The sequence below is a fragment of the Mustelus asterias genome, chromosome 20 (assembly GCF_964213995.1).
Source record: "Mustelus asterias chromosome 20, sMusAst1.hap1.1, whole genome shotgun sequence".
Taxonomy (NCBI): domain Eukaryota; kingdom Metazoa; phylum Chordata; class Chondrichthyes; order Carcharhiniformes; family Triakidae; genus Mustelus; species Mustelus asterias.
In genome coordinates this window covers 72,006,041-72,031,054 of record NC_135820.1, presented here as the reverse complement: position 1 = coordinate 72,031,054, position 25,014 = coordinate 72,006,041, and the positions used below count along the sequence as shown (strand labels likewise).

General features: G+C 45.1%; 1 protein-coding gene across 2 annotated transcripts in view; it reads right to left on the bottom strand.

Annotated features, from left to right (window-relative positions):
* Positions 1-6,476: 6,476 nt before the first annotated feature.
* Positions 6,477-25,014, bottom strand: part of pigu (phosphatidylinositol glycan anchor biosynthesis, class U) — a 33,431-nt gene continuing 14,893 nt past the window's right edge. For both annotated transcript variants that reach the window (XM_078236787.1, XM_078236788.1), the window contains 6 exons: positions 24,205-24,302; positions 16,890-17,044; positions 15,118-15,261; positions 11,479-11,603; positions 9,520-9,662; positions 6,477-7,435 (listed from right to left, as the gene is read on the bottom strand). In XM_078236787.1, the coding sequence (XP_078092913.1) occupies positions 7,322-7,435; positions 9,520-9,662; positions 11,479-11,603; positions 15,118-15,261; positions 16,890-17,044; positions 24,205-24,302 (779 nt within the window). In that variant the 3' untranslated portion in view covers positions 6,477-7,321. The remainder of the gene's footprint in view (positions 7,436-9,519; positions 9,663-11,478; positions 11,604-15,117; positions 15,262-16,889; positions 17,045-24,204; positions 24,303-25,014) is intronic.

Below are 25,014 nucleotides of genomic sequence, written 5' to 3'. Positions count from 1 at the left end.
CTCTGAAAGCTCATGATTCCAAATGAACCTGTTGGACTTTAACTTGGTGTTGTGAAACTTCTTACTGTTCTTGTGTACTAACCTTTTATGTGGCACCGTATAGAAACATAGAAACCCTACAGTGCAGAAGGAGGCCATTCGGCCCATCGAGTCTGCACCGACCACAATCCCACCCAGGCCCTACCCCCACACATTTTACCCGCTAATCCCTCTAACCTACGCATCCCAGAACTCTAAGGGACAATTTTTAACCTGGCCAATCAACCTAACCCGCACATCTTTGGACTGTGGGAGGAAACCGGAGCACCCGGAGGAAACCCACGCAGACACGAGGAGAATGTGCAAACTCCACACAGGCAGTGACCCGAGCCGGGAATCGAACCCGGGACCCTGGAGCTGTGAAGCAACCTGTATCAAATGCCTTTTGGAAATCTAAATACATTACATCTACTGGTTTCCCTTTATCCACCCCAGCTTCTTACATCCTCAAAGAGCTCTAATAAATTTTCCAAACACGATTTACCATTCTCAAAACCATGTTGACTCTGCCTGATTATCTTATAAATTTTCTAAATTTCCTGCTACTACCTCCTCAATAACTGTTCTCCAATCCCTTCTTCATCCAGAAACAGATTGGATTGGCTTGGGAGTCTTACTGCATCCATTTCAATGGAAATGTATTACCTGGTGAACTTATCCCATTAGGTTAATTTGCCTCATTTACAATATATATTATAATTTCACTCGAATGGAGAATTTGCCAATTTGCTTCACAATCCTGCAAACGTAAATTGGATTCCTCAGAATTTCTCTGCCAAAGAAAACAAACTCCAATTCTTTAACCATTCCAAATATTTGAAGTTCCTGATTCCTGGAATTATCTTTGTGGCTCACCTGGCTGTACTGGCCAGGTTGAAATTCAGTGCTGAAAATAGGAATGCAGGCGACATTATCTGTGTGCGCAGGGCAGAGAGGCAGTGATGAACTTTCCAGACACTCTGCACTTGGCTAGTGGGTTGCATTGCTGACCAGGAGTTGTTGAAAGATTCGAAAGTTTTATTATTGCTACCCTCCCTTTGTACTTAAAGAAAGTGATGAGCGATTGTGGCTGCCAATTTAAGCTGATCAGTGCAGAGGTGTCGCTGGCGAGATTCCTGCCGCAACATTTTTAGTTAAATCCTGCAGCATACACACTCCCCTGTGTTGCCACCTTTTTAGATTCCAAGTGCAAAATGCTGACAGCACTAAAATAAAGGGAAAGTTCTGGAAAACACTGGCAGCAGCCATGGAGAGAGAGAGAGTGGAATGTTCCCAAAACCTGATCAAGGCCGTGCCGGTCGCTCAGCAAGGTGCGATTAGGCGAGTGAGATGAAAATTCAGGATCGTGACCGGTTTTCCCACCTCTCGCGATCTTACTGGCACGGATTTGCCGGCAAAATCAGTTTCATGTCCAGGATGGGCGCTCTGGTTGATTTCAATATTCATGAGCCCCAGACACTATCATCTGGGTTCACTTGAACTTACCTCCTCACCCGCAAGGATCATGTATGATCCCCATCAACGTGGACCAGACATGATGGCCTTGCTAGTGGGACTGGAGGCCATTGAAGCCCCCAGGGTGGTCGGGGGCAGTGCCCCTTGGGGGTGGGGCCGAGGTGGAGGGAAGAGCTCCAAAGAGAAGGGGAGAACTCTGCAAGGGGTGTTCATCGTGGGGGCAGTGATCATGTTGGAGGGGGCGATGTCCAGGGTGGGCCAGTGACCAGGATGGTGGTGCTGAGGGAGACCAGCACAAGGTGGTGGCTCCCAATGTCTGTAGGGGTGCTGGGGGTTGATGACAGTTCTCCCAGTGCACTGGAAGATCGCGGCATCTGTGCAATGGCACCCCTCGGGCTCAGTAGCCGGCTTCACCGGCGGGATTAGACAGAGAGCAGCCCCATGGTTCTTGCAAGGGGGCAGCGGAGGATGTCTGGGGCTGCTGGACCACCAAGCTTCCTAATTGGAGCATTTGGTGTCGATCAGGACCTCCCTGGTCCTCCTGGCATGCTTGACACTTGCTGCTGCCTGTTCTTCATCCTCAGGCTCTTCCTCCTCCCCAGAAGAATATGTATGGTCCTCATCTTCCAGAATGTCACTCCTCTGCTGCTCAAGGTTGTGGAGAGCACAGCAGACCATCATAATGCAGGAGACCCTCTGGGGGCTATAGTGAAGAGCATTACCAGAGGAATTCAGGCAGCGGACAGCATCTCGAGCATGATGTACTGCTCAATGACAGATTGGGTGGCAGTGTGGGCCCCATTGTAGCAGGACTCTGCCTTGGTCTCAGGCCTCCACACTGGCCTAATTAGCCATGACTTCAGTGGGTAGTTTTTGTCCCCACCATCCATCCTGGGGTGATCCTCGAAGACTCCTGGGATATTCGAGTGCCCCAGGATGAAGCTATTATGCTCAATGCACCTAGGCAGTCAGTGCATGAACTGTGACTGCCAATGGGGAGTTAGATGTTAGTCTCCTCTCCCGCCCTCAGGATGTCTGTCCCGGCATCTCTGAGTGACATACAGCCAATCCCTTGTGCTGGCACGTTTTAGTCATGGGAGTCCCTCCCACCCAGATACGGAACCCTGTCACCCCTGGTCATGGAGGCAGCATGTGGCAGATTGGGCTGAACTTGGTGGCGCTCACATAGCCAATGAGGGTGGTTGTGAGAAGGCCCTCATTGGGTAACGTTTGCAGTATTTCTGGGTGTACCCACCTGGACATCTGGTGTAAACTAGCTCCAGGAAGTGTGTGCAGTTCAGATAGAACTCTCCGAACCATGTGATTAGATATTACGGTGCTCATTGTAGGAAGCATTGCAAAGTTTGTGCAGTATGAACAGCTGTGCTGACTAGCTCCCTTGACTGAGGCACCAGCTGATGGTCAATCCACCTAACCTGCACATCTTTGGATGTCTATGTTAAATTGCCTCTTAGTGTCAGGGGGACTAGCTAGGGTAAATACATTGAGTTATGGGAATAGGGCCTGGGTAGGATGGTGGTCCATGCAGACTCAATGGGCTGAATGGCCTCCTTCTGTATTGTAGGATTCTTTGATGCTTGTAACTGTTAGTGGGTCCTGAAATGGAATGCAAAAAACAAACCACGGAACCTGTCCAGCAGGGTTACCAGTGCGACATTAGTGGGCTATGCAAGTGGCATCATTGGCCGTCCCTCATCTCTCAGCAGCCGGTGAGAATTCCCACCACACAAGCCCCAAACCTAGTGGTGGGCCCTGACCTGTGGATCTCCAGCACCACTAAACCCCCGTACCCTTGAAGGCCCCTGACCCCGCACCATGGCAGCAGCTGACCTGCCCTATTGCACCCTTGAGGTTAGTGCAAATGGTACTCACCACCTCGCTTGGCCTCGCAATCCATGGCACCTGGACCACACTTCAAGGGACCAGTAATCTCAAATCAAACAGTCAAACTGGGACTAACCAAAGCTTTACATTTGCACAGCAAACTTTCCCTGCTTTTGCACTATGAAGCCCAAGATCCCATATCCTTTGCTAACCACGCTCTTGTATGTTCTCCTACCTTCAGAGACCAATGTCTATAAAACAATGAGGGGCATAAATAAGATAGATCATCAACATCTTTTCCCAAAGGTAGGGGAGTTTCAAACTAGAGGGCATAGGTTTAAGGTGAGAGGAGAGAGATACAAAAGGGTCCAGAGGGGCAATTTTTTCTACACAGAGGGTGGTGAGTATCTGGAATGAGCTGCCAGAGGTAGCAGTAGAGGCAGGTACAATTTTGTCTTTTAAAAAGCATTTAGACAGTTACATGGGTAAGATGAGTATAGAGGGATATGGGCCAAACATGGGCAATTGGAACTAGCTTAATGGTTAAAGCAAAAGGGCTACATGGACCAAGTCGGGCCGAAGGGCCTGTTTCCATGCTGTAAACTCTAATACATGTGCACTCCCAGGTCATTGTGCCCATATACCTTTTAAAGTGCGCCACTGAGTTTATATTGCCTCCCCCCATCACTTCTGCCAAGATTTGTCTGCATTCAATTCCATCTGCCACATCTGTCCTCACCCATTGAAACTGGGTGATTTTCATTTAGGGTAATTCCTTGTCCTTTTCGATAGGCAACCTAAACTGAATGATACAATGATCACTATTCCCTAAAGGTTCCCCGACTAACACCCGATTTGCCTCATTCCCAGAAACAGATCCAACAATGCTTCCTGCCTCATTGGATTGGTAACAGATGGAAGTAGATAATACTCCTGAACAGTCTCAAAGCACTTGCCCCTCTCCACTACTAAAACTCTTACGATTTCTGTCAAAATAAGAAAATTAAAATCTTCTATCACAAGTCTATAATTCTTTCACCACCCTGATTTTCTTACAAACTTTCCCCATATATCTTCCCCATTAGTTGGTGGCCTGTAGAAGGCACCTAGCAATGAAACAGTACTTCTACTGTTCTTAGTCCTAACCAAGTAGATTGTCCTTGACCTCTCTAAGGCACCTTCTCACTCCTGCACTGTAATGTTCTCCTTGATCAATGCTGCGACCTCTCCTTCTTACTTCTGTGTCTTTCCTGAACACCTCGAATCCAGTTCAGCCCTTTTTTGAGGATTTTCACAGTAACATCATTGCAGTGTTAATGTAAGCCTACTTGTGACACTGATAAACTTATCTCTACATAGCTGTCTGCACCAGCAACTCACCAACCTTATTTAACACATCATAGAAACCCTACAGTGCAGAAGGAGGCCATTCGGCCCATCGAGTCTGCACTGACCACAATCCCACCCAGGCCCTACCCCCACATATTTACCCACTAATCCCTCTAACCTTTGCATCTCAGAACTCTAAGGGGCAATTTTTAACCTGGCCAATCAACCTAACCTGCACATCTTTGGACTGTGGGAGGAAACCGGAGCACCCGGAGGAAACCCACGCAGACACGAGGAGAATGTGCAAACTCCACACAGACAGTAACCCGAGCCGGGAATCGAACCCAGGACCCTGGAGCTGTGAAGCAGCAGTGCTAACCATTGTGATACCGTGCCGCCCTATACATATACATGCATTGTATACCTAAGTCAGACCTTATTACTCTTTTACTCTGACTCCATCTAATACTCACTTCCTACTCTTGTAATATCTCTCTCTGTGCACCTTGGTGTCCCTCTCTAATATTAATTCCTGCTTCACACAACCCTGCCAAGTTAGTTTAAACCCTCATTCTCACAGATGTGCCCGCTTGACTAGAGGCTGCTCAAGCTCCAAGACTTGAAACTCACGATGCTGCAGCTTACGACATATCCTGCACGTGGTTATCCAGGTCTCTGAAATGTCCTGAAGGTCCCAACATGGAACAGCATGCGCACCCCACATGTCTGAGCTACCCTGCCATACCTCAATTTATTAGACTAAGACTCACCTGCTACTCATCAAACAAATGTTTTTCTTGTGCCGATTTTACAATTTTATTGGGAGGATAAGTTCTTACTTAACTCTGGGGCAGCACAGTGGTTAGCACTGCTGCCTCACAGAGCCAGGGACCCGGATTCAATTCCGGCCTCAGGTCACTGTCTGTGTGGAGTCTGCACGTTCTCCCCAGGTCTGCGTGGGTTTCCTCCGGGTGCTGCAGTTTCCTCCCACAGTCCAAACATGTGCGGGTTTGGTTGATTGGCCATGCTAAATTGACCCTAGTTTCAGCGGATTAGAAGGGTAAATATGTGGAGTTACAGGAATAGAACCTGGTTGGGATTATGGTTGGTGCAGACTTGATGGGCCGAATGGCCTCCTTCTCAACTGTAGGGATTCTATGGCTCTATTTCCTAAATACTTTAAATTTTGATTTGATGAAAATTTCAGAAACTTTGTGTTACTATCCCACGCCAGTTAATTTTGACTTTATCCTGTAGATTTGATTAATTAACATAAAAGATATAAAAATTATGGGCTTACCAGTGCACTCACCCGACATGTCTATTGTCCTGTGACGTCACTTCATGATGTATCCCACTTTCCACTGCTCCTCTCCTGCTCTGTAAGAAGTCTCACAACACCAGGCTAAAGTCCAACAGGTTTATATGGAATCACAAGCTTTTGGAGCGCTGCTCCTTCCTCAAGTAAGTGACTCACCTGATGAAGGGGCAGCGCTCCGAAAGCTCGTGATACCAAATAAACCTGCTGGGCTTTAACCTGGTGTTGTGAGGCTTCTTACTATGCCCACCCCAGTCCAACGCTGGCATCTCCACGTCATTGCTGCTCTGAACTAGAATACACTACACTCAGATCCTACTCAGTGTATTATGGTTTATATCTATCGAAACTTAATTTTGTGGGCAAGTGTGATACCTACCACTCATTATACAGTCCTCATGACCAAAGAGTTTTTTCATTAGTATGAGATGCATGCTGACAGTGGGAAAAGTATTTCACAACACTGGGTAATAATATAAACGAAACATTTCAGAATCCAAAGGCTTTGATTAGCTTTATCAACAGAATCTTACAATCATTTGGAGGTGTATAGCAGAGAGTGTTATAACAGAAGTTTATATGGAAAAGGATGTGCTGTACATTTAGTTAATGATTTAGACTTGACAATTATATTTTTAGCCCATTTATTACATACCACCCATTTTTAGATTTCTGACAGCAAGACTAGCTCCACTTCTCAGAAGTGTGGTCAAGTCTCCCGAGTGAGATGAACAGTAGACGCACACCACCGTGTGAACCCATCACAAAGGCAGCCTTTAGTCCAATACTTGGGTAACGCAGCTTTGAAGCCAGGTACTGCTGAGCCTCCTTGGTAACAAAGTTGGAAGCCACTGTAAGAAACGTCATACTAGAATACAGCTGGGAAGGCAAACCTGTCCGGAGTTAACCAACATTCCACAGGAACCCTTGTCTTTTAGTCACCCGTTACCCAGAGGGGAGAGAGACGGGAGCATACATAAACATGAACATTGAGCCACAAGCATCTGAATTCCGAGGCAAGTACAGCTCCAGTGCAATATCGTGACTCTCACTGTCCAGGAATAAGATAAAAATTACGGATCAACTTGCCAAAAAAAAAAACTTAAAAGATTTCTTAAAACTTTGCTTCCAATTGACAGTGCTTTGAACTTAAACTCTTGTCCTCCAGGTGCTTCAAGCACCATAGAAACAAATACATTTAAGTGATTGAATCCTGCAATCCATAGCGGTACCACTCTAAGGGACACTGATGTCCTCAGTGACAGTACCTTCCCTACTAAATAAAACAGGAGTGGGTTGGGATTTTAATGTTAATACATGGCATTAATTGGTCCCTTATTTAAGAACAACATGGGCTTCTTTGCCATCCGCGGATTTCAAGTTAAGTCCCTCGACGAGATGATATTCTCTCCGAATGTAGGCATAGAAGTAGTCAGAAACCAATAGGATCTGTGGAGGAACGTCAGACATTACCAATCATCACACCACACACACGTACACCAATGTTAAATCAGGATCACTCAAATTATGTTATGGAAGTAAAACAGGCGATGCAGCATGCACATATGGACCGGGGCGACACGGTGGCACAGTGGTTAGCACTGCTGACTCTCAGTGCCAGGAACCTGGGTTGGATTCCTGGCTTGGGTCACCATCTGTGTGGAGTTTGCACATTCTCCCCGTGTCCGATTGGGTTTCCTCCGGGTGCTCTGGTTTTCTCCCACAGTCCAAAGATATGCGGGTTAGGTGGATTGGCCATGCTAAATTGCTCCTTAGTTTCAGGGGGACTAGCTAGGGAAAATGCATGGGGTTATAGGGATAGGGCCTGGGTGGGATTGTGGTCGGTGCAGACTCAATGGGCCGAATGTCCTCTTTCTGCACTGTAGGATCCTATGACTGGCTAAGAGATCCAGCCATGACGGTTATGCAGGTGATTTAGAATATGCCTTACTCACCAAGTAAGAAGTCTCACAACACCAGGTTAAAGTCCAACAGGTTGATTTGGAGTCACGAGCTTTCAGAGCGCTGCCCCTTCATCAGGTGAGTCAAGCTCGTGATTCCATATAAACCTGTTGGGACTTTAATCTGATGTTGCGACTTCTTACTGTGCCCACCCCAGTCCAACGCTGGCATCTCCACATCATTACTAACCAAGGGCTGCGACCATTTACCCATTGAAGATTAAAATAAATGAGATTGTCTTGGGTTTGCTGCTCAGGCTATGGGAATACATTGGTTTTAGAAGGTCAGGAACTATCATTTACTGCACAACATGCGCTGTATCTAACAAGGTTTCATTGCTGTGACTTCCTCAGATAAATTTGAGATATTGGAGTTTTCCTTGGAGTCCTGGCCAATTTTTTTCCCTCACCCATCATTGAAATAGACTATCTGGCCATTATCAAATTGCCGCTGTCAGTGCAGAACCTTGCTACGTATAAACTCGCTGTCAATTCTGCAGTGTTGTAATTTAGGAAAAATACTTAATTGGCTGCATCGCACTTTTGAAATGTTGTGAAAGGTGCTACGGAAACACAAGTTATTTTACTTTATGACCTTAAAGTGACGCGGCTTCACAAAAACAGAATAACACATTCTGCATAACATTGTCCAATAATGTACCTAATCACCTGACATAGCCACCCAAACCATAGGAGCTCCATTAATATACTGATGTGCCATTTTAGAATCATAGAATCCTACAGTGCAGAAGGAGGCCATTTGGCCCATCGAGTCTGCACTGACCACAATCCTACTCAGGCCCTATCCCCATAACCCCATGCATTTACCCTGGCTAGTCCCCCTGACACTAGCACGGCCAATCCACCCAACCCGCATATCTTTGGACTGTGGGAGGAAACCGGAGCATCTGGAGGAAACCCACAAAGGCACAGGGAGAACGTGCAGACTCCACACAGACAGTGACCCAAGCTGGGAATCGAACCCGGATCCCTGGCGCTGTGAGGCTTAACAACACCAGGTTAAAGTCCAACAGGTTTATTTGGTAGCAAAAGCCACACAAGCTTTCGAGGCTCTAAGCCCCTTCTTCAGGTGAGTGGCCTTGTGAGGCAGCAGTGCTAACCACTGTGCCATCCTTGGTGCACTTGCAGGCCTCAAGTGTTTCTTCTTGGGATGGAGAGAAAGATTACTCAGCTACTGTTAAGCAGACTAAAATTATGACTATGTTCGTAAGGAGTTACACAAGTAGATATCATTGGTAATTTAGTTTTGAAAGGGGAACATATTCTACTGAAACACCCCAAAGTCAAGGTCGAGTGCTACATGAAGCTAGATGAACACTTAATAGCTTTGCATGGTCACCTCTTGCCCCATTTTATTCATGAGAATTGCTGATCCAACGGAACAACATTTGTGTTTTTAACTTTCCCTGCTTTACAAAGTTCTATCTGGTAACAAACCTAATGGGGAACTGTACCTACAATCTAGTGTGCCCATTCACACAGACAGGACTTTTTGTTTAACATTAATTCACACAGGTACAGACATTCTGACGGTCTAAATATTACACTAACCTGTCCCACATTGAAAGCCAAGGTAATGGCATAGTAGAAGTTGGAATTCGCACTTCCAGCGTAAATCCAAAGGTGCCAGAGAACAGGGAACAGCACTGATGAGGATATCAGCATGCATGTCACCACAAAGATGTTCCGAAGGACTGGAAAATACAAACAATTTGATTTCATCACTTTGGTCTGGCACATTATATGGGTATCTTCCAAAACTGTGCATTGGTGCAAGGGACAGACAGGATAACTTCAACTTAGCTACTGCCAGTAGGGTAAGCATAATCTCATTCCAACCTTTCTTGTGGGGAGCAAAAGACAATATGCTGGATCTTCAGTTGAGTGCAAGAGATTGGTAGGTAGAATAGAATCCCTTCAGTGTAGAAGGAGGCCATTCGGCCCATTGAACCTGCACTGACAACAATCCCATCAGGGACCTATCCCAGTAACCCCACATATTAACCCTGCTAATCCCCCTGACACTAAGGGGCAATTTATCATGACCAATCAACATAACCGCAAATCTTTGGACTGTGGGAGGAAACCGGAGCACCCGGGGAGAACGTGCAGACTCCGCACAGACAGTGGCCCAAGCCAGGAATTGAACCCAGGTCCCTGGTGCTGTGAGGCAGCAGTGCTAACCGCTGTGCCACCGTGCCACGTAGGTGGCCTACTCTGTAGCACCAAGGGAGCAAGATGCCACATTCGTTGATCAGCAAATCTCCCTGTTTGTCCCTGGCAGCTTCACCAGATCAGACTTTTGTTTCGATGCTGTAGATCGCTGGAGAGTCCCAAATTCAAGGAGTAACGAGCATTCAAATGGCTACGTTCAGGAAGAGATTCGACTCCTGATCTGCAGAGAGTTAACAGATCTCAGCCACCGATCAGGCAAGAATGGTATTTAATGCCCAGGCCTTGAGAAGACAGTTGATGGGCCAACTGAATGACTTGCAAGGCAGTCAGAGAGTAGTTAAAAGTTAACCACGTTGACAAGGGAATAGAGTCTAGACCAGGTAAGGACAGCAGCATTCCTTTTTTAAAGGACGCTGGAAAGCCAGTTGGGTCTAAATATTAATTGCGCACAGTCACAGTTAATGCTCCTTGCAATTCCCCTTTGCTGTGCAAAGTAGCTTTAAGATTGCCACCCAACTGCATATGCACACCTCTTAAAGGGATCGTTTGTGTGTAGCCTCCTGCATACCTGTACATCTTCAAAGGAACATCAACTGATGTCAATTTTACTAATGCCAGCTCCTTTTAAACTGCACTGAAATTCTCACACTGCCATAATGGGATCTGAAGTCAGTCTTTTGTGGATTAATTCCAGATAACGATTATTAATCTCAACACTGCCATATCTCCATTTATCAGACAGTTGCTTGGAGTGTCCAAAGATCAGGGATAGGAATAATTATCCATTGCCAAGAGTAACCTCTGCTAGAAGGTGTAAATGTGTGTACGGCAGAAAATGGCAGGTTCAGACACCAGTTTGATGCTTTCCAGGGTCAAACAATCTGTCAATCCACTATTAAGTTTAAAGTTTATTTATTAGTGTCAGAAATTATCACTGCAGTGAAGTTACTGTGAAAATCCCCTAGTCGCCACACTCCGGCACCTGTTCGGGTACACTGAGGGGCAATTTAGCACGGCCAATGCACCTAACCAGCACGTCTTTCGGACCGTGGGAGGAAATCCACGCAGACATGGGGAGAATGTGCAGACTCCGCACAGACAGTGACCCAAGCCGGGAATTGAACCCGGGTCCCTGGCGCTGTGAGGCAGCTGTGCTAACCACCGTGCCGCCTCTTGTGCCGAAAGAAAGAATGGTCACATGGGTGAGGTATTACAACGGGGCTAGCAAAGATGGAACAAAGGTGTCTCTCTAAGTGCTCCTTCAACAGAAGGAAGGAGAACATTAAAGAAAAAATATAGTTAGTTCCAGATGCATGCCATGAATGTCATACTTACATCTGTAAAGATGATTCCACATGGGCAGGAAGGCCATGTACAGTGCGACATCTCCGACGGTGGGGTATGACTTAAAAATTGCAATGATTGCAAGCTGAATGAACATGAAAAACATGGGATGATCTCTGCAAAAGGAAGGGGACGCCAGCAAGTTATTAATAAGTAAGACTGCAGATAGGCCAACAAATATTGCACACTGCAGAATCGGCACTAAACATAAAATGCTCAAAAGCAAGCTTCACAATTGGCAGCTAATGATTTATTATTAATGCTCAGTGCTGTACACCAAATAACAATTTACAACAAGGGGTTTAGCAGCCTGATCTCAACTTTTCATATTAACTGGTCCTGCCATCAATAGAATAAATAAAAGGACAAACCATACAGGTTTAGGATCAGATCAGCGGAACCACTTATTACACATTCAATGCACGAGATATAATCTTAGAATTTTAAATAGAACTATTTTTTTAAAGTATATTGTAGTTTCACTTGACCAGGTCACCTGGTTAAGAGGGTGGCCTGATGAACACGACGTCTCAAATACTCCCACCATTATGCTTACCGGAATTAACATACTCCACATTACACAAAACAAGTGCACACTCAAATAAAAACAGAAAATGTAGGAAATACTCAGGTCAGGTGACATCTTAGAATCATACAGTGCAGAAGAGGCCCTTTGGCCCATCGAGTCAGCACCAGCACGCGAGAAACACCCGAATTCCCACCGAATCCCAACTACCGGCACTTGGCCCATAGCTTTGAATGTTATGACGTGCCAAGTGCTCATCCAGGTACTTTTTAAAGGGTGTGAGGCATCCCGCCTCCACCACCCTCCCAGGCAGCGCATTCCAGACCATCAACACCCTCGGGGTAAAAACATTTTTTCCCTCACATCCCCCCCTGAACCTCCTGCCTCTCTTTGAATCTATGCCCCCTTGTGACTGACCCTTCAACTAAGGAGAATAACTGCTCCTCATCCACGCTCTTCATAATCTTGTACACCTCGATCAGGTCTCCTCTCAGTCTTCTCTGCTCCAACGAAAACAACCCAAGCCTACCCAAACTCTCTTCATAACTTAAATATCCCATCCCAGGCAGCATCCTAGTGAATCCCCTCTACGCCCTCTCCAGTGCAATCACATGTTTCCTATAATGTGGTGACTAGAACTGCACACAGTGCTCCAGCTGTGGCCTCACCCCAGATATCTGTGCTGCTGAAAGCTGGCTGAGCTGTGGAGTATTTCCAACTGTCTGCTTATTTAATTTTCTGCCTTTGCAGCATTTTGTAGGTGCGTGAAAACTATTTTTTTTTAAGGATACAATGCAACTCATTTTTAGGGTCTCCCTGTGCCACCTACATTGGAGCTTGGCTCAAGCAGTAGGCAAGCAATTAGTGTCCAAATCTTTGCCAATGCTGTTCTGTGTTCATCCACTCCAAGCAAAGGACAATCTGTTCTCCTGTGCTCTCACAGGGATTATTGCCACTGGGGTGGGGGGGGGGGGGAGAGAGAGAGAGAGAGAGAGAGAGGAGGAGGAGGAGGAGGAGGAGGAGAGAGGAACAGGAGTGCCTTCGCTTCCCTCATTGTCCTCACTTCCTGACTCTGGGTAAGTGCTTCCACCGGACAGAGTTTCACTATATCAGAACTCGCAGGAAGAGTGCCCATGTACCCTCATATATGTCTGGCAGATTTTGTGATCAGGCATACGATTTTGTGATCGCAAATCAAGGACAATTTTTTAAATTTGCATTTCTGAACTGCACTTTGCACCATTTAGAGCAATAACATTTAAAATAAACAGTTTAGACATCCTCTGTACACAACAGTGTATGGGTATAGAATCCCTACAGTGCAGAAGGAGGCCATTCAGCCCATCGACACTGCACCAACCACAATCCCACCCAGGCCCTATCCCCATAATCCCACATATTTATCCCGCTAATCCCCCTGACATTAGGGTCAATTTAGCATGGTCAATCAACCTAACCCACACATCTTTGGGTTGTGGGAGGAAACCGGAGCACCCAAGGGAAACCCACGCAGACACGGGGAGAATGTGCAAACTCCACACAGATAGTGACCCGAGGCCGGGATTGAACCCGGGTCCTTGGAGCCGTGAGTCGGCAGTGCTAACCACTGTGCCACCGTGCCGTAAAACAATACAAGGCTTACATCCTTGAAACTGGCCTCGTCAGCAATTCAGCAGGGCTTACTACTGAGTAACTAGGTCACACAGATCAGGAAGGTCTAGTTTCGTAGCGCTCTCCTCTCGGAATCAGAAGGCTGTTGGTTCAAGTCCCACAAGAGATCCAAGAACAGAATTCTATGCTGACACTCTAGTGCGGTACTAAGGAGGTGTTGCACTGTCAAGGATGCTGTGTTTTGAAACTGAAGCCCTTTGTGCTCTCAGTTGGATGTAAATATCCCTTTTCTGATGAAGGGCAAGGGAGTGACTCCTGGCGTCCTGGACAACATCTTTCCCTCATTCAATATCACTACAGACAAAATGATCCGGTCACATTGCTATTTGTGGCAGCTTATCGCGTGCAAATTGTCTGCTGTCCATCTTGCAACAGTGACTATACTTCAAAAGCATGTAACTGGCGATACAGCTGTGGAAAGTACTATATTAAACACTTGTCTTTCTTTCTTTCGAGGTTCAGGAATGACAAACAAATGATCTCAGTGCAGGGGGATGCTGGCTGTCTACATCTGACAGCCATGCAGCAACCAAACAGAAAGTGTGTGAGGGGCTACTGAGGAAGGAGAGGACTCTGCTCAGCTGTATTCTCCCTAAGCTGAGTGGATAGACAACAGACCTGGTCTTAGACCAACATGGCTAATGGCAGCTTGGATGAAGTACCAGAGGGAGGTTAACATAAACATAGAAACTAGAAGCAGGAGGAGACCATTCAGCCCTTGGAGTCTTCTCTACCATTCATTTTGATCACGGCTGACCATCAAAGTCAATATCCTGAAACCGCCTTCCCCCCAATTTCCCTTGATCCCTTTAGCCCCAAAGAGCTATATCTGCAGCACAGCGGTTAGCACTGCTGCCTCACAGCACCAGGGACCCGGGTTCGCTTCCCGGCTTGGGTCACTGTCTGTGTGGGTTTCCTCCGGTTTTCTTCCACAGTCCAAAGATGTGCAGGTTAGGTGAATTGGTCATTCTAAACTCTCCCTCAGTTTACCCGAACAGGCGCCGGAGTGTGGCGACTAGGGGGTTTTCACAGTAACTTCATTGCAGTGTGAATGTAGGTCTACTTGTGACACTAATAAATAAATAAGCTTTAACTAAATTTCTTCTTGAAATCACACAATGGTTTTGGCCTCAACTACTTTCTGTGGTAGTGAATTCCACAGATTCACCACTCTCTGGGATGAGGAGATCACTTCAGTCCTAAAAGGTTTACCCCTTATCCTCAAACTATGAGGTTCTGGACTTCCTTCACCATCAGGAACATTCTTTCTGAATCTACCCTGTCTAATCCTTCTAGGCTGTAGAAACATAGAATGGAACAATACCCCAGCAACATCTCTCAAGGGTCAGTGGAAGCTACTGAGGGGGAAAAAAAATTAACAGGCATCAAAAGAGAGAACACAATGCAAAAGCTGATTTTAAAGAATACTTCACCTTAATTTCACTGACAATGGGAGTGTGTAGAAGAACACGTTGATTTGAAACACGCACACAAAAAACAAGCGGAAATGCTCAAACATCTCAGCAAAGAAGTACCAGAAAAGACCGATGTTTGGTGTAAGGTCTGGAACAGAAAGACTAAAAAAAAACACAAGAAGATTTAGTCCAGAACAATGGGTTCAAAATTTTTCACAAAACCCAAACTGTGAAGGACTCAGTTAGGAGTCTTTCATCTCGATTTGCACGCAGTTATGTTCTTTTTATGATGTGGAGTTGCCGGCGTTGGACTGGGGTAGGCACAGTATGAAGTCTTACAACACCAGGTTAATGTCCAACAGGTTTATTTGGAATCACGAGCTTATGGAGTGCTGCTCCTTCATCAGGTGAGCGGAGAGGTGGGTTCACAAACACGGCATATATAGACAGAGACGCAATTGCAGGATAATGGTTGGAATTCTAGCAATTGCGCCTCTGTCTATATATGCCGTGTTTGTGAACCCACCTCTCCACTCACCTGAGGAAGGAGCAGTGCTCCGAAAGCTCGTGATTCCAAATAAACCTGTTGGACTTTAACCTGGTATTGTGAGGCTTCTTAATGTCCTTTTCAAGCATCAGTTTAATCAAAGAAATTGCTCAGCTGAGTCAACAATCAGATATTTAACCAAGTTTCAGCTCATAATCTAGACTAATTTCAGCACAGTACAGAGAGAATGTGGGATTTTGATTTATTGTCATGTATTAGTATACAGCGAAAAATATTGTTTCTTGCGCACTATGCAGACAAAGCATACCGTTCATAGAAAAGGAAGGGAGAGGGTGCAGAATGTAATGTTACAGTCATAGCTAGGGTGTAGAGAAAGGTCAACTTAATGTGAGGTAGGTCCATTCAAAAGTCTGATGGCAGCAGGGAAGAAGTTGTTCTCGAGTCGGGTTGGTACATGGCCTCAGACTTTTGTATCTTTTTCCTGACAGGAGGCGGTGGAAGAGAGAATGTCCGGGGTGCGTGGGGCCCTTAATTATGCTGGCTGCTTTGCCGAGGCAGCGGGGAGTGTGGACAGGATCAGCTGGCTGTTCAAGTACAAGGTGAAAGATTCCATGGGAGGAGGAGCAGGGAGCTCTGTCGGCCATTTCAGAGAACATTGAAGAGTCAATCACATTACTGTGGGTCTGAAGTCACATCAAGGTCAGACCAGGTAAAGGGGGCAGGTTTTTTTCCCTAGGGGGACATTAGTGAACCACATGGGTTTTTAACTGCAGCCCAGTATTCTTCTGGGCACCATTACTGATCTGAGATTTTTAATACCAGATTTACTTAATTGAGTTGCCATGATGGGATTTGAACTCATGGTTTCAGATCTTGAGTCCAGGTCTCGGGATTACAGCTCCAGTAACATAATCACTATATCAATGGTTGTAAGATGATTATGTTTTGGGACCATATCTTTAATTGAGAGTAAAATGAAGGGGGTTATGAGGCTTGTACTGAAGTCTGCCTGACGACAGGCATGGCTGTTTAAGATCAAAGGTGAGGGGCAAGTTTCTTTGCAGGAACGATGGTGTAAAATGTTTTTTTTTAAGCACAGCACTTAATCTAAAACAACAATTTCATGCTGTTCCATTTCCCTATCGTCTTTAGTCTGCACCCATCACAGTATGACACCCTCCCCTTTAATAAAGCCCCAAACATGGACAGCAAGTCATTATTTTAAAATGCATAGACGACTTTAAAAGATATTTTTGAATAATCTTTTTCAATAACAACTCACATGAAGCCATAGGTAGAGGGAATGAAACTCCACGAATTCAGCAAGAAAAACGACAAGCATATGGTGACCATCAGACAACCCAAAGACATGACTGTATACTTCAGCAAATATACCAAGAAAGTAGTGCTATGTAGGCTCACCAATATATAGTGTCTCTGTGACAAGAATGAAAAACAGACATGAATATTTATACTTCGATGAATTTCACATCATTCCTTATTTAGTCATTTTGATTTGATTTATTATTTCACATGTATTGATGCAGTGAAAAGTATTGTTTCTTGTGCGCTATACAGACAAAGCATACCGTTCATAGAAAAGAGAATGAGTGAATGCAGAATGTAGTGTCACAGTCATAGCTAGGGTGGAGAGAAAGATCAACTTAACGCGAGGTAGGTCCATTCAAGTCTGATGGCAGCAGGGAAGAAGCTGTTCTTGAGTTGGTTGGTACGTGTCCTCAACTTTAATAAGTAATTTTTTTTCCTGTTCTTCAGGTTGGGAAGAGTTTCCCAGTTCTGCTGGACCCCCCAAGTTCAGGTATGACAGATGGACAGTAAAGTTCCCTTTAATCTGCCCTGAAACATGCCATAGAGGTTTACAGCATGGAAACAGGCCCTACTGCCCAACTTGTCCATGCCTCCCTTTTTTTTTAAAACCCCTAAACTAATCCCAATTGCCTGCATTTGGCCCATATCCCTCTATACCCATCGTACCCATGTAACTGTCTAAATGCTTTTTAAAATACAAAATTGTACCCGCCTCTACTACTACCTCTGGCAACTTGTTCCAGACACTCACCACCCTCTGTGAAAAAATTGCCCCTCTGGACCCTTTTGTATCTCTCCTCTCTCACCTTAAACCTATGCCCTCTAATTTTAGACTCCCTACCTTTGGGAAAAGATATTATCTAGCTGATCCGTGCCCCTCATTATTTTATAGACCTCTATAAGATCACCCCTCAGCCTCCTACGCTCCAGAGAAAAAAGTCCTAGTCTATCCAGCCTCTCCTTATAACTCAATCCATCAAGTCCCGGTAGCATCCTAGTAAATCTTTTCTGCACTCTTTCTAGTTTAACAATATTCTTTCTATAATAGGGTGACCAGAATTGCACACAGTATCCCAAGTGTGGCCTTACCAGTGTCTTATACAACTTCAACAAGACATCCCAACTCCTGCATTCAATGTTCTGACCGATGAAACCAAGCATGCCGAATGCCTTCTTCACCACTCTGTCCACCTGTGACTCCACTTTCAAGGAGCTATGAACATGTACCCCTAGATCTCTTTGTTCTATCACTCTCCCCAACGCCCTACCATTAACTGAATAAATCCTGCCCTGGTTCAATCGACCAAAATGCATCACCTCGCATTTGTCTAAATTAAACTCCATCCGCCATTCGTCAGCCCATTGGCCCAATTGATCAAGATCCCGTTACAATTGTGGAGATAACTTTCTTCACTGTCCACTATGCCACCAATCTTAGCGTCATCTGCAAACTTACTAACCATAAGACCATAAGACATAGGAGCGGAAGTAAGGCCATTCGGCCCATCGAGTCCACTCCACCATTCAATCATGGTTGATTTCAACTCCATTTACCCGCTCTCTCCCCATAGCCCTTAATTCCTCGAGAAATCAAGAATTTATCAATTTCTGTCTTGAAGACGCTCAACGTCTCGGCCTCCACAGCCCTCTGTGGCAATGAATTCCACAGACCCACCACTCTCTGGCTGAAGAAATTTCTCCTCATCTCTGTTCTAAAGTGACTCCCTTTTATTCTAAGGCTGTGCCCCCGCGTCCTAGTCTCCCCTGTTAATGGAAACAACTTCCCTACGTCCATCCTATCTAAGCCGTTCATTATCTTGTAAGTTTCTATCAGATCTCCCCTCAACCTCCTAAACTCCAATGAATATAATCCCACGATCCTCAGACGTTCATCGTATGTCAGGCCTACCATTCCTGGGATCATCCGTGTGAATCTCCGCTGGACCCGCTCCAGTGCCAGTATGTCCTTCCTGAGGTGTGGGGCCCAAAATTGCTCACAGTACTCCAAATGGGGCCTAACCAGTGCTTTATAAAGCCTCAGAAGTACATCCCTGCTTTTGTATTCCAAGCCTCTTGAGATAAATGACAACATTACATTTGCTTTCTTAATTACGGACTCAACCTGCAAGTTTACCTTTAGAGAATCCTGGACTAGGACTCCCAAGTCCCTTTGCACTTTAGCATTATGAATTTTGTCACCGTTTAGAAAATAGTCCATGCCTCTATTCTTTTTTCCAAAGTGTACGACCTCGCACTTGCCCACGTTGAATTTCATCAGCCACTTCTTGGACCACTCTCCTAAACTGTCTAAATCTTTCTGCAGCCTCCCCACCTCCTCAATACTACCTGCCCCTCCACCTATCTTTGTATCATCGGCAAACTTGGCCAGAATGCTCCCAGTCCCGTCATCTAGATCGTTAATATATAAAGAGAACAGCTGTGGCCCCAACACTGAACCCTGCGGGACACCACTTGTCACCGGTTGCCATTCTGAGAAAGAACCTTTTATCCCAACTCTCTGCCTTCTGTCTGACAGCCAATCGTCAATCCATGTTAGTACCTTGCCTCGAATACCATGGGCCCTTATTTTACTCAGCAGTCTCCCGTGAGGCACCTTGTCAAAGGCCTTTTGGAAGTCAAGATAGATAACATCCATTGGCTCTCCTTGGTCTAACCTATTTGTTATCTCTTCAAAGAACTCTAACAGGTTTGTCAGGCACGACCTCCCCTTACTAAATCCATGCTGACTTGTCTTAATCCGACCCTGCACTTCCAAGAATTTAGAAATCTCATCCTTAACGATGGATTCTAGAATTTTGCCAACAACTGAGGTTAGGCTAATTGGCCTATAATTTTCCATCTTTTTTCTTGTTCCCTTCTTGAACAGTGGGGTTACAACAGCGATTTTCCAATCCTCTGGGACTTTCCCTGACTCCAGTGACTTTTGAAAGATCATAACTAACGCCTCCACTATTTCTTCAGCTATCTCCTTTAGAACTCTAGGATGTAGCCCATCTGGGCCTGGAGATTTATCAATTTTCAGACCTTTTAGTTTCTCTAGCACTTTCTCCTTTGTGATGGCAACCATATTCAACTCTGCCCCCTGACTTTCCTGAATTGTTGGGATATTACTCATGTCTTCTACTGTGAAGACTGACGCAAAGTACTTATTAAGTTCCTCAGCTATTTCCTTGTCTCCCATCACTAGATTACCAGCGTCATTTTGGAGCGGCCCAATGTCTACTTTTGCCTCCCGTTTGTTTTTAATGTATTTAAAGAAACTTTTACTATCATTCCTAATGTTACTGGCTAGCCTACCTTCATATTTGATCCTCTCCTTCCTTATTTCTCTCTTTGTTATCCTCTGTTTGTTTTTATAGCCTTCCCAATCTTCTGACTTCCCACTACTCTTTGCCACATTATAGGCTCTCTCTTTTGCCTTGATGCATTCCCTGACTTCCTTTGTCAGCCATGGCTGCCTAATCCCCCCTCTGATAACCTTTCTTTTGTTTGGGATGAACCTCTGCACTGTGTCCTCAATTACTCCCAGAAACTCCTGCCATTGCCTCCTATATTCTCATCCAAATCATTAATATAAATGACAACTAACAGTGGACCCAGCACTGATCCCCGAGGCACACCGCTGGTCACAGTCCTCCAGTTTGAAAAACAATTCTTTACAACCACCCTCGGGCTTCTGTCATGAAGCCAATTTTGTATCCATTTAGATACCTCACCCTGGATCCCGTGCCATAACTGTACCAACTTCACCAGATTATTATATACCAGTTACGGCACCGACTCCAGTCACCGGGACTATAAATTCAGCATGGAATTCGGAGCACACGATGTGAGGGAACCATTTGAGATGATTTTCCCACCATTTCTGAAACTCAGTGGCCAAACACTGGAGCGCTAAGGCATTGTAACTGTGCTATCTACGGAGCACATATTTTCAATGTAAAGTGCTCAATCTTCTCTATTTCCAAAAGGCAATTAATTACATTTAAAATGTCTCAAACTCTGCAGTCAAGACATTTATTTTAAAGTTTATTTATTTATTAGTGTCACAGGTAGGTTTACATTAACACTGCAATGAAGTTACTGTGAAAATTCCCTAGTTGCCACATTCCGGCGCCTGTTCAGGTACACTGAGGGGGAATTTAGCATGGCCAATGCACCTAACCAACACGTTATTTCGCTATAGGAGCAGCTTCAGAGGTTGTTTAAAGCTGTAAAAGCAATGACACCATCATTGACTGACATCAAGTCTCCCATTGAATCATTTCTTTGATTACTCACATTCATTCCCTTAACACACTGTGCTTCAGCCATGAAGGCAAGATTGGTTAAGTTGAGGATTCCCACTTCTCCCAACTACCAAAACATTCAATTTTCGGCCAATACAAAGAACTTTTAGTGCATCAGCCAGCACCTATAAATTTTTATGGTCACTTTAAAAGCCAATCTATTCTGTTCTTCAATAAGTTAATGTGATCCGGGTGCTTTGCGTCCTTATTCTACAACTATAGCAAGATGTAACAGTGCCTTTGTGAAAGATTAGAGGAAGGCTGATGTTTAGTTGTTCAGAAGAGGTCAAGTTCAGCAAACACATCATGTGGAGGAAGGTTGGAACCAACACTCAAGTACTTCAAGCAGGTGAGCACAAGTGAACAGATTCAGAGTTAACATTTCAGGTCAATAAGCGGTTGTCAAAACAGATCATTGAGCGGAAACATTACCTGTTCTCTTTCCACATATTCTGCCAGACCTGCTGAGTATTCCCAGTACTTTCTGTTTCTATTTCAGATTTCTAGCAACGAAAGTTCGATAGATTGCCAGTAGTTGTTTGCACAGTGCCTAGCTGTTCTTTCCACGGTGCTTCTGGCGGCTGCAAGTGCTGAGGATGTTTTCTCGCTGGGGGCTTGCTTGCAGTTCAGCAGTGCAATAGGCTGGGCGATTATTACTGATTCCATCGAAACCAGTCTGCATTCTGCTTCTCATGTTTGCCAAAGGAGGTGATTGCTGAGTTATAGATGATGTCTCTGATGTAGGCTCACTTGGTTGCTGCATCCCCTGCAGGGGTGTTCCGAGGGGCTTGTTTGTGAGAATCGAGAATTATCTGGCCGCTATCACATTGCTGTTTGTGGGAGCTTGCTCTGTGCAAATTGGCTGTGCATTTCCTACACGATAGCAACCACATTTTAGAAAGTACTTCATTGGCTGCAAGATTCTTCAAGACATCCAGTGGTTGTGAAAAGCGTTACATAAATGCCAGTTTCTCTATCTTTTTGTTTTTACGTCAGCAAATGCCTCAGAGTCCTCTTATTGGAGGGCTAATTTATGTTCTGGACATGAATTCCAGCCCACACAATTCATTATCTTGACTGAACTGACAAAGTACAGTTTCTTAGGCCCCAGATACGGGCAGATTCTCAACTGGTTGTGTAGGAGTTCTTGTTGAAGTCAGCGCATCTCAGCTTGTTGTTAGACCATGGGGACGGGCGGCGTGAGTCAATGTTACCTCAGTCTAGACTGTTGCAGGCCTCAGCCAATGCCCAGACATGAACACTTTGCAGCAGGCGTCATTCAATTGCAGGGGTAATCTGCTGGAATTCTGGCTGTTCCATCCTTACCCAATTATATCACACCCATCACCTAACTTAACCCTAAATCTTCCTGGTCTGTATCGTCATTGAGATTTACAGCACAGAAAGAGGCCCTTTGGTCCAGCATGTCTGTGCTGGCCAACAAACGCCAATCTATTTATATTTCTTATCTGTATCACAAAACCTGGTGCTTTTACACAGAGTTTAAAAAATCAAGTTTCTGAAAAATATTGCACCAAACATATATTAATATTTCAAACTGACAAGATGTAACTTCAATGTTTATTATCTAAAGCACATTACTATCCCGGTGTTCAATGGACTGTTCCACTGATTGCTATAATAAGTTCATTCTTAGCTAACCCCCTTTCATTACATGCTCAATTTATGAAAGCCATTGGAGCAGTTGATTTTAAGAGCAGAGGGCATTAATTTTCTAAAGCTTATAGGGTATACATCCATAGTGAAATGCCCCCTTTCCCAAATCACAGGCTCAGGGTGTGGTACAGCCCTACAGACGCTGACAGCTTTTCCACGGTAAGGCATGTGCCCTGGCAGGCTCTTTGACCAACAACACCTGGGTCCGATCCTGTCCTAGACTAATTCAGCACAGTTCAGACCACCATCCTTCCTGTCATTTTCCTCTACTTTCTCAGAAGACTAAGGAAATTTGGCATGTCAGCTACGACGCTCACCAACTTTTACAGATGCACCATAGAAAGCATTCTTTCTGGTTGTATCACAGCTTGGCACGGCTCCTGCTCTGCCCAAGACTGCAAGGAACTACAAAAGGTCGTGAATGAAGCCCAATCCATCACGCAAACCAGCCTCCCATCCATTGACTCTGTCTACACTTCCCGCTGCCTCGGCACGGTAGCACAGTGGTTAGCACTGCTGCTTCACAGCTCCAGGGACCTGGGTTCGATTCCCGGCTTGGGTCGCTGTCTGTGTGGAGTTTGCATATTCTCCTCGTGTCTGCGTGGGTTTCCTCCGGGTGCTCCGGTTTCCTCCCACAGTCCAAAGATGTGCGGGTTAGGTTGATTGGCTGTGCTAAAATTGCCCCTTAGTGTCCTGAGATGTGTAGGTTAGAGGGATTAGTGGGTAAATATGTAGGGATATGGGGGTAGGGCCTGGGTGGGATTGTGGTCGGTGCAGACTCGATGGGCCAAATGGCCTCTTTCTGCACTGTAGGGTTTCTATGATTCTATGAAAGCAGCCAGCATAATTAAGGACCCCATGCATCCCGGACATTCTTTCTTCCACCTTCTTCCGATGGGGAAAAGGGAAACAAAAGTCTGAGGTCACGTACCAACCGACTCAAGAACAGCTTCTTCCCTGCTGCCGTCAGACTTTTGAATGGATCTACCTCGCATTAAGTTGATCTTTCTCTACACCCTAGCTATGACTGTAACACTACATTCTGTACTCTCTCCCTTCCTTCTCTATGAACAGTATGCTTTGTCTGTATAGCGCGCAAGAAACAATACTTTTCACTGTATACTAATACCTGTGACAATAATAAATCAAATCACTATCTGATCTCCATGGTGCAGTCACTCACTGCGCCACCCGGGGGAGGGAACATCATTCTTTCGTAAAGGATTTGTCAAAACCTTAATTCCTTTCTTTAATAACCATGCTGTAATTAAAAATAATCACCTGTGCAAGGTATAGTAACGCCGGGGCAAACAGTGCAACAGGATACAAGGATTGGTACGCGGCCAAAGCCAAAAATACTGCACTGATAAAGGCACTTCCTGAAAATCGGCAAACAGAAAACATGTCAATGCAAATCAAGGAGCACTATACATGATAGACAATCTTTAGCAAGTTGCCTTAAGGAATAATGTATAAGATGCAAAGACAAAAGACAAGCCAGCGTTTTGCATGTAATCTTTCAAAGGACCCTGTACAAAAGACTGCACCTAAAACAACATCCACACAAGTTGTTACAAAGAGCAGTATTTTGTGTTTCAAATTCAGTTTCAGTAGTGGAACATTTCATATCAAAGTACAATATTATAATATCTCCAAATATTTTTCTGACGCCAGTTTTTCCACCTTTCCTCTTGAAAGCACTTACCTCATCCTAAGCGGCAAGTCCCATGGGTACTGACTGCCCTTTAGGAGCTCACCCAATTGACCATTCTTCACTCTTAAGTGCCGACAAAATATGTGACCATGGAGGCCATCAAGCGTTCAGCCCAATCCCACTTGGTCTGATGTCCACAAGCAGACACATCCAGCAGATGTACTCAAGTGTTGGTCTGCCCATCCCAAACACATGAACATGAAGATCAATTTCGGTAGTCGTGACAACTTTCGGTAGTCGGGACTAGGGAATGAAATTGGAACTCTACACCATGTAACTTGGTGCTATGCTGGTTAGCGCCTTTATCTACCTTCCTCCCACGAGGGCCACTCTTCTTCATGAGTAAGTTGAAACAAATCTCTCTCTACATCAAATTA